This window comes from Odocoileus virginianus, unplaced genomic scaffold (genome assembly GCF_023699985.2).
Source record: "Odocoileus virginianus isolate 20LAN1187 ecotype Illinois unplaced genomic scaffold, Ovbor_1.2 Unplaced_Scaffold_1, whole genome shotgun sequence".
Taxonomy (NCBI): domain Eukaryota; kingdom Metazoa; phylum Chordata; class Mammalia; order Artiodactyla; family Cervidae; genus Odocoileus; species Odocoileus virginianus.
Genome location: NW_027224263.1, coordinates 11326815 through 11337070, shown reverse-complemented (window position 1 = coordinate 11337070; position 10256 = coordinate 11326815). Strand labels below are relative to the sequence as shown.

Genomic DNA, 10256 nt, shown 5'->3' with positions numbered 1-10256 from the left:
GCACCAGCCTCCCCCACTGTCAGAATCTTCTGCGTATGTTAGAGAAGAAAGCCTTTGAACATTGTCAACTAGCGGGTGCCACAGTTTGGCTCTATGACCTAAGGGACAGGTCAGCTGTGGTAAGGGGCTCTGTCCATTTACCTCTGGGGAAGATTTCAGCCCATTTCTTCTTCCCTTTTCCTCATCTGCAAAGTGGAAGTTTATCAAAACCCCACCTCAGTGTATAACCCCCCCCCCCCGTTTATAGCTTTTCACTGTTTTCTTATTCCTTTTTTTCTTTACTTCTTCCTAAAATAATACAGACAGTAAACTAGCTGCTGCTATTTATTGATATAGAAAGAAGCTCACAACATATATTATTTGCTGAAAAAATACAGACTTTAGAACAACACTTATATTTGCTCACTGTTATCTATACATATATCTGTCTGGGTACATAGGTAAATGGAACTACCTAGAAGGACATTCATCAAAGGGTTGACAACGGTTATTTAAGGGTTGAAGGGTTTGGGGTAATTTGTATGTTTTGCATTTGTCTTTACTGTTTTAATATTTAACAATGAATTATATCACTTTCACAAAGAGAATAAAGGCATCAAGGAAAGCAGCACGCACAGAGGATTAGGATTAGGCAGCAGGGGATTAGTAGCAAGGATGGAGGTCAGGCCATCTCCCTCCACTATACCAATATTCAAGACCCTCCATCCTTCACCCCAAAAGAAAGCTGCTTTGTGGATTAATTTATGTGATTAGAAGCATCCTCCCCCCATTTTTCCCATTGCTGGACTCTGCATATAGGTTAGGGTTCACTTAAAGCTGGGGGCTAGCACCTCACTGTAGCTCGAAAGGGTCACTGGGTTCGACAGGGGCCTCTCTTGACCTCTCCTCGCTATGTGCCAGCTCCTGCAGGGTGATGATCAGATTTTCAAACATCTGGGCCTTGTTGCTCTCGTTGTCACAGCTTTCCTTTGAGTGGCCGTCTTCACCACAATATGAACAGCAAATTATGTGTTTTCGTTTCCTGGTTCTACACATATTCCCAGGACCATCATTCTTATACCCAGAACCCCCACTGGTGCAAGGAGATGGAGGCTGGGAATTGTTGGGGGAATCAATGATTAGCACTTGATCCTGAAGTCTGGCCCTGTATCTGGGGGGAGGAGAATCCGAGAATGAAAGTGGAAGATCCTGGGACTCCTCCACCAGGATCACATCCTCATCTGAGTCATTGGGGGTATCATCTATCTCGATCACGTTACAGTCTTTATTATCAATCACTGTGGGTGGGGAGCCCCCAAGTGCCACTGGGCTAGTTGCCCTTGCCACCACTGACTCAGATCTCTTGGCCCGCTTCTGTTTAATGAAAGTGTCATCCCAATCCTCTTCCTCCCTTATCATCCTGATTAACTCCAGGAAACTGGGGAGACACTCCTGCTCATTTGCATACATCCTGAGAAGATTCTTCAGCCTGAAGCGCAGGTCCCCATTCAGCTCGGCCCCTAAAAGGAACTGGTGCAGGCGAGACTGGTTGGCATCTCTCTGAGCTATGATCCCTGCCTGAATAGCATTCTGGAGCTGCACCTCTAAACGGATCACATAAAGGGAGGCTTTCTCCCCTTGCACCTGCAGGGTGTTAAAAAATTTACTATGAGCAGTCACACTGCTTTCAGACTCCCCAAACACCAATTTCATGGCGTGCAAGAAATCTGCCACGCTGAGGTTGGGGTTGGCCGCCTGCAGCAAAAGCATCACTTCCCGTGCGGGGCCCCTCAGGGTTTTAATCAAGCGCCTGAGCTTTTCCTCTTCAGACATATTCCAATCTGGCAAGACCTCATTGACTTGGATCAGCCAGTTCTCAAGGGTTTCTTCCCCATGGGCTGGCACCACCCTCCCCGAGAACAATTTCAGGTTTCTCTCTGCCAGGATGGCCATTAAAGGACCAAGACTCCTCTCCATAGACCTTAGCATAGAATGGGCCCAAGGTGGCAAGGGTGCGTTCTGCCGCCGGCTGTTACCCACGCGCGCAATGATGCTAGTCATGACGGGACGATGACCGGGTCTCTAAATGTTCGGGTCTCTAAATGTTAACAAGGCTTTTACAAAAAGCCTAATCTGCAGGCGTCCTGGGGGATTCTGTCGTTCTCCTACCTCAGTAGAAACTGAAAAAAGAAACAAACGAAACAAAAGATGGGAGCAGGGGTTATTTTCTCCCTTCCTGAATACCCTGCAGTACATTTTATATCTGCCCACTACTCTAAAAATATCGTCCAGGAGACTGGCAATTAAACCTCACGGAGCCAGCCGGTGTCTCGTGTTAGCACGATGCTTCTTACAGCCACTTCTATCCCTTCCCTCCGTTCCTTCAAGAGGGACGGCAACTGTTGCTTCTAATTCTAAGTGTAATAGTGTATGGAGAGGATAGTGGGCTCTCAAAATAGAGTACAGCGGTCACAGATTTGCGGGAATAAACAAGATCTCATTAACCTCTTGATCGCCGGTCTCAACCACACCCCCTTCTTAAAGTCCACTCCCCACCCCGCCCCGCTATTTCTCAGATTCTTACAGGAGCTCAGGAGCAAGTGCGCGCCTTTATTTCACTTCCAGCTTCTGCAACGGGTGGCCTCCGTGGGAAAGTTCGCCTCCGGGCTTCAACCGATCGCTGTCCACCGGGGGTCGCCGTTCTGGGACCTCAGGGCGTCAAGACTGCGCCGCCGCAGAGGGCAGTGCAGGGAGGCGAAGGGTCAGAAACAGCCTCATTCCTCATCCCGCTTCCTCCTCCCCGCCCCCCGCCCCCCACCCCGCGGCCTCCACAGCAGCCAGGGGGAAAATTCCTTCTCCCACCTTCTGAATACAAGCCAAAGAAGGCCCCCCATTCCATTTCCCCCGGGGAAATCGTCGTCCTACCAGCTCTGTAATCAGCCGCACAGAATTCAAGTTCAGCTTCGGCTCTGGTGGCCTGCCACCGAGAAAGAGAATCGGAGTTGGAGACGCACACCCACATATTCCTCCCGCCGGAAGGAATGAGGAGATGCAAAGGGGGTTCAAGGCAGTTTGCGATTCTCCCACCTCCCAAACACGCCCCTTGCCCCCTCCCCCTGAAAACGCCCCCTTTCTCAATCCAGGCAAATCCTACCCATTCGGCAGCATCCAGTGGAACCCCACCTCCTCCCTCAGTGCAGCCAGGCCGCGGGAGGGCTCCTTCCCCTGCCGCGCAGTCCTCCATTCCCTAAACTGGGAGCCGCCAGTCCTGGTAGGGCTTCCCCCCGCTCTCTCCGCGCGGGGCAATCGCGCCCCCCTTTCTTTACCTGTGTTGGGCTGGTGGGCACCGGGCGCTTTGGCGTCGACAGCTGCGTCTCCGCCTTCGGTCTCCGCGGCCCTGCAGGGGAAAAAGATTGGCGCCTCCTCAGCCGCTGAGTTAGCCGGGACCACCCTGAGACTGGTAGCCGAGTCGAGGCAGCAGTTCCCACGGCTGCCGCGGCAGCTTTTATCCTCAGCTAACCGAGACAAAAGAGCGTGACGGGCGGGCGGGCGCGGCCAATCAACGGGGCGCGGGGGCGGGCTTCCCGCGCAGCCTCGGGCGGGATACAAATGCTCGCTAGCGGCGGAGGGTGGAGATGAGCAGCAGGTCCCCGCGAGGTCAAGTGCGGCTTGGTTGTGGGAACTGGAGTTTTCTCGAGTCTTCCCTTCTCCCTCTCTGTCGGTTCAACTTTGGGCCTTGGAGCCAGGTGCATTAAACATGAGGCGGAATCCAAATCAAATAAGCAGTAAAAGTTCTTCACCTTTGTATCGGGGGAGTGGAAAATAAAAGCGTTAGCGTTTTCTTTGTGCAAATAGCTTACACAGACTTTTTTTTTTTTTTCTTTTTTTTTTTTTACTGTGAAGGAGGTGGCAGTACTGCGTCCATTTAAGTGAGGATACTTGTGCCCTCAGACTGTTTAACCAATACTCACTAAAGGATGTGTGCAAGGCTGGCTGCCTCAATAATTTTGGGGTGCTTATTGGAAATGCAGATTCCTGGGCCTGGCCTTTGGGAGATTCTGACTTACTAGGGCTAGAGCTGGAGGGTGGGGGGTTGTATTTTTTTAATTGGTGTTTAGTTGCTATACGATGCTATGTTAGTTTCTGTTGTACAGCAGAGTGAATCTATACATATATCCCCTCTTGGTCACCAGAATATTGAGCAGAGTTCCCTGTGTTACACAGTAGGTTCTCATTAGTTATCTATTTTATACATAGTAGTGTATATATGTCAATCCCAATCTCCCAGTTCATGCCCCCTCCTGTCCCCTTTTGGTGTCCATCCATTTGTTCTGTACATCTGTATCTCTATTTCTACTTTTTTAGAGAAAAAAAAAAACACTGTATTTGATTTGGAGGTGTCAAGAGGATGGTGAATAATAGACCTGCTTCCAACATATCTCTGGAAGGACTGATGCTGAAGCTGAAGCTCCAATACTTTGGCCACCTGATGTGAACAGCCAACTCATTGGAAAAGACCCTGATGCTGGGAAAGATAGAAGGCAGGAGGAGAAGGGGACAACAGAGGACTGGATGGCATCACTGACTCAATGGACATGAGTTTGAGCAAGCTCCAGGAGATGGTGAAAGACAGGGAAGCCTGGCATGCTACAGTTCATGGGGTCGCAAAGAGTCAGACACGACTGAACTGAACTTCCAGTGCATATGTTCACAGCATACCTATGCTGACATGCAACGACAGAGCAGATATTCTTCCTGGAGTCCATGATCTTCCTGAAATTGTTTGCAAAGGTTTTGGATTCTGTAGGAGACTGAATAATGTTCACCCAAATATATCAAGTCCTAAGTGCTGGAACCTTCCAATGTTACCTTATAAAGTGAAAGAGTCTTTACTGTTCAGTTCAGTTCAGTTCAGTTCAGTCATTCAGTCATGTCCAACTCTTTGCAACCCCGTGGACTGCAGCATGCCAGGCTTCCCTGTCCATCACCAACTCCCAGAGCTTGCTCAAACTCATGTCCATCGAGTCAGTGATGCCATCCAACCATCTCATCCTCTGTCGTCCCCTTCTCCTCCTGTCTTCAATCTTTCCCAGCATCAGGGTCTTTTCCAATGAGTCAGTTCTTTGCATCAGGTGGCCAAAGTATTAGAGCTTCAGCTTCAGCATCAGTCCTTCTAATGAATATTCAGGACTGATTTCCTTTAGGATTGACTGGTTTCATCTTGCAGTCCAAGGGACTCTCAAGAGTCTTCTCCAATGCCACAGTTTAAAAGCATCAATTCTTTGACGCTCAGCATTCTTTATAGTCCAACTCATACATCTATACATGACTACTGGAAAAACCATAGCTTTGACTAGACAGACCTGTGTTGACAAAGTAATGTCTGCTTTTTATTAACTTGTCTAGGTTGGTCATAACTTTTCTCCCAAGGAGCAAGTGTCTTTTAATTTCATGACTGCAGTCACCATCTACAGTGATTTTGGAGTCCAAGAATATAAAGTCTGTCACTATTTCAATTGTTTCCGCATTTATTTGTCATGAAGTGATGGGACCAGGTGCCTTGATCTTCATTTTTGAATGTTGACTTTTAAGTCAGCTTTTTTCACTCTCCTCTTTAACTTTCATCAAGGGGCTCTTTAGTTCCTCTTGCTTTCTGCCATAAGGGTGGTATCATCTGCATATCTAAGGTTATTGATATTTTTCCCGGCAATCTTGATTCCAGCTTGTGCTTCAACCAGCCCGGCATTTCACATGATGTACTCTGAATATAAGTTAAATAAACAGGGTGACAATATACAGCCTTGACATACTCCTTTCCCAATTTGGAACCAGTCTGTTGTTCCATGTCTGGTTCTAACTGTTGCTTCTTGACCTGAATACAGGTTTCTCAGGAGGCAGGTAAGGTGGTCTGGTATTCCCATCTCTTTAAGAATTTTCCACAGTTTGTTGTGATCCACATAGTCAAAGGCTTTGGCATAGTCAATAAAGCAGAAGTAGATATTTTTCTGGAACTCTCTTACTTTTTCAATGATCCAACGGATGTTGGCAATTTGATCTCTGGTTTCTCTGCCTTTTCTAAATCCAGCTTGAACATCTGGAAGTTCTTCAGTTCATGTACTATTGAAGCCTAGCTTGGAGAATTTTGAGCATTACTTTGCTAGTGTGTGAGATGAATACAATTGTGCAGTAGTTTGAACATTCTTTGGCATTGCTTTTCTTTGGGATTGGAATGAAAACTGACCTTTTCCAGTCCTGTGGCCACTGCTGAGTTTTCCAAATTTGCTGGCATATTGAGTGCAGCACTTTCACAGCATCATCTTTTAGGATTTGAAATAGCTCAGCTGGAATTCCATCACCTCCACTAGCTTTGTTTGCAGTGATGCTTCCTAAGGCCCACTTAACTTTGCACTCCAGGATGTCTGGCTTCTAGGTGAATAATCATACCCTTGTAGTTATCTGTTTTGTATCATTCTTCTGTGTATTCTTGCCACCTCTTCTTAGTATCATCTGCTTCTGTTAGTTCTATACCATTTCTGTCCTTTGTTGTACCCATCTTTGCATGAAATGTTCCCTTGGTATCTGTAATTTTCTTGAAGAGATCTCTAGTCTTTCCCATTCTATTGTTTTCCTCTATTTCTTTGCATTGATTACTGAGGAAGGCTTTCTTATCTCTCCTTGCTATTCTTTGGAACTCTGCATTCAGATGGGTATATCTTTCCTTTTCTCCTTTGCCTTTAGCTTCTCTTCTTTTCTCAGCTATTTGTAAGGCCTCCTCAGACAACCATTTTACCTTTTTGCATTTCTTTTTCTTGGAGATGGTTTTGATCACTGCCTCCTGTACAATGTCATGAACCTCCATCCATAGTTCTTCAGGCACTCTATCAGATCTAATCCCTTGAATCTATTTGTCACTTCCACTGTATAATCATAAGGGATTTGATTTAGGTCATACCTGAATGGTCTAGTGGTTTCCCCTACTTTCTTCAATTTAAGTCTGAATTTTGCAATAAGGAGTTCATGATCTGAGCCACAGTAAGCTCCCAGTCTTGTTTTTGCTGACTGTATAGAGCTTCTCCATCTTCAGCTGCAAAGAATATAATCAATCTGATTTTGGTATTGACCATCTGATGATGTCCATGTGTAGAGTCTTCTCTTGTGTTGTTGGAAGAGGGTGTTTGCTATGACCTGTGTGTTCTTTTGGCAAAACTCTTTTAGCCTTTGCCCTGCTTCATTTTGTACTCCAAGGCCAAACTTGCCTGTTACTCCAGGTATCTCTTGACTTCCTACTTTTGCATTCAGTCCCCTATGATGAAAAGGACAGCTTTTTTTTGGGGGGGGGTATTAGTTCTAGATAGTCTTGTAGGTCATTGCAGAACCAGTAAATTCAGCTTCTTAGGCATTAGGTGTTGGGGCATAGACTTGGATTACTGTGATATTGAATGGCTTGCCTTGGAAATGAACAGAAATCATTCTGTCATTTTTGAGATTGTACCCAAGTACTGCATTTTGGACTCTTTTGTTGACTATGAGGGCTACTCCATTTCTTCTAAGGGATTCTTGCCCACAGTAGTAGATATAATGGTCATCTGAATTAAATTCACCCATTCCAGTCCATTTTAGTTCACTGATTCCTAAAATGTCAATGTTCACTCTTGCCATCTCCTGTTTGACCACTTCCAATTTACCTTGATTCATGGACCTAACATTCCAGGTTCCTATGCAGTATTGTTCTTTACAGCATCAGACTTTACTTCCATCACCAGTCACATCCACAGCTGGCATTGTTTTTGCTTTGGCTCCATCTCTTCATTCTTTCTGGAGTTATTTTTCCACTCTTCTCCAGTAGCATTTGGGGCACCTACCAACCTGGGGAGTTCTTTCAGTGTCATATCTTTTAGCCTTTTCATACTGTTCATGGGGTTCTCAAGGCAAGAATACTGAAGTGGTTTGCCATTCCCTTCTCCAGTGGGCCACATTTTGTCAGAACTCTCCACCATGATACCTTCTGTCTTGGCGGGCCCTACATGGCATGACTGATCGTTTCATTGAGTTAGACAAGGCTGTGGTCCATGTGATCAGTTTGGTTAGTTTTCTGTGATTGTGGTTTTCATTCTGTCTGCCCTCTGATGGATAAGGATAAGAGGCTTATGGAAGCTTCCTGATGGGAGAGACTGACTGTGGGGGAAACTGGGTCTTGTTCTGATGGGCGGGGCCATGCTCAGTAAATCTTTAATCCAATTTATTCTGTTGATGGGCAGGGCTGTGTTCCCTCCCTGTTGTTTGGACCCAACTATGGTAGGGGTAATGGCGGTAATGGCGACCTCCTTCAAAGGAAGAAGAGTCCCACGGATAGAGGAGCCTGGAGGGCTACAGTCCATGGGGTCACAAAGAGCCAGACGTGAGTGAGCATGCATATGTGCATCTCCAAATACAGTCACATTCCGAGGTGCTAGGGCTTAGGTCTTCCACATATGAATTTTGGGGATACACAGTTCAGCCCACAACACTATCTTTCCCCTTACTTCTGGTTCTAGGAAAGCATGTTTACTTTCCTTCATGTAGATTGTGACTAGGAGGTCCCTGTGGCAATTGATGCTTTTGAACTGTGGTGTTGGAGAAGACTCTTGAGAGTCCCTTGGACTGCAAGAAGATCCAACCAGTCCATCCTGAAAGAGATAAGTCCTGGGTGTTCATTGGAAGGACTGATGCTGAAGCTGAAACTCCAATACTTTGGCCACCTCATGCAAAGAGTTGACTCGTTGGAAAAGACCCTGATGCTGGGAGGGATTGGGGGCAGGAGGAGAAGGGGATGACAGAGGATGAGATGGCTGGATGGCATCACCGACTTGATGGGCATGAGTTTGAGTAAACTCTGGGAGTTTGTGATGGACAGGGAGGCCTGGCATGCTGCGATTCATGGGGTTGCAAAGAGTCAGACACAACTGAGTAACTGAACTGAACTGAACTGTTATCTTGTGGACAGAAGAGTAGGGTGCTGGTGGTGGAGAGTGGAGGGTGATGGAGGAAGAGAGAAGGTAGGTTGGTCACCTGGCAGGGATGAGGGTAATGCTGGCAGCAGCTTATGGGTTACCTTCAGACTCTCTCTTCAGCTCCCCAGTACTGTGAAATCTGACCCTAATCTCTCATCACACCCTTGTTCTGAATTTCTTATTAATTGATGAAATAATTTTCATTTTTGGCTGTTCTGGATCTCCCTTGCTTTGCACAGGCTCTCTCTAGTTGTGGCAAGAGAAGGCTACTCTTCATTGCAGTGCATGGGCTTCTCATTGTGATGGCTTCTCTTGTTGCAGAGCATAGGCTCTAGGGCACATGGGCTTCAGTAGTTGTGGCACACAGGCTCAGTAGTTGTGGCATGGGCTTAGTTGCTCCATGGCATGTGGAATCTTCCTGGACCAGGGATCGAACCCATGTCCCCTGCATTGGCAGGCAGATTCTTATCCACTGTACACTCACCAGGGAAGTCCTCTTGTTCTGAATTTAAATAGCTTTAAGGTAGAAATTACTAGGCAGTCAGTGTAGAACTCTGAGACCTCAATCTTGTTTTCAGTAAACATCCCACTCCATTGTCCTGAATTCCTGGAATGTGTCTTTAGTCTGATAAATTATCAGCACTCAGATCCAGGGAAGGGCAGTAATTAAATTCTGTTCCATATGCTTGAGGGAAAAACAACTGGTGATCATTAATCTTAAGCCCATACATCTGGTCCATGGTAAAATGGCCAGAGGGCATGAAAAAGGGTGGTGACTTAATCCAAGGATCAAGAGAAGCCATAAAGATGTTAAGTATCTTGACCTTTAAATTGATTGGTTAGAAATAATGTGATTTAAGGAAGGATATAAAAACTGCTGTAAGTCCCACCTTGTGGGACTCTTTACCCCTCTCAGTGTCTATGCTGAGAGCTTTGTACTTTCCTCCTCTTTAATAAATCCTATTCACTTGCTACCATGAGTGTTTGAGTGTTCGTGGATTCCATTCTTTGGCTCTGCAGATAAGAACTCGGATTCCCATCTCAGCTTCATCACCAAATCAGGTGACCTGCAGTTGGACATGGTGGCATCATAAAAGACAGACTGGACCTCAGAGATCTGGCAAAATGTTGGAAGAAAATGGATTGTGTATCATGGTGCCTGGGTGGGGTCGTTAGAACAAAGACAGGGTCACTCCATGTAGTGCTAGAAGAAGCATGTTGGTTATTGAGCATCATGGTCTCCAGTGTTATCTCTGGTCTCCTGTTGCCAGGTGTCAGGGGACACTT

At 46.3% G+C, this 10256-nt stretch overlaps 1 protein-coding gene and 1 non-coding gene across 2 annotated transcripts; both read right to left on the bottom strand.

The window, feature by feature from the left end:
• Positions 1 to 311: 311 nt before the first annotated feature.
• ZCCHC12 (zinc finger CCHC-type containing 12) lies at positions 312 to 2064 on the bottom strand. The gene has a single exon (XM_070462177.1). It carries the CDS (start codon positions 2038 to 2040, stop codon positions 832 to 834), a length of 1209 nt encoding a protein of 402 aa, XP_070318278.1. The 5' UTR covers positions 2041 to 2064; the 3' UTR covers positions 312 to 831.
• Positions 2065 to 2071: 7 nt separating this feature from the next.
• LOC110146224 (uncharacterized) lies at positions 2072 to 3530 on the bottom strand. Its single transcript, XR_011485883.1, has 4 exons — positions 3306 to 3530; positions 2905 to 2956; positions 2564 to 2703; positions 2072 to 2159 (listed from the first exon to the last, which is right to left on the bottom strand). It is a non-coding gene; the product is annotated as an uncharacterized protein (transcript).
• Between the last annotated feature and the right edge of the window lie 6726 nt (positions 3531 to 10256).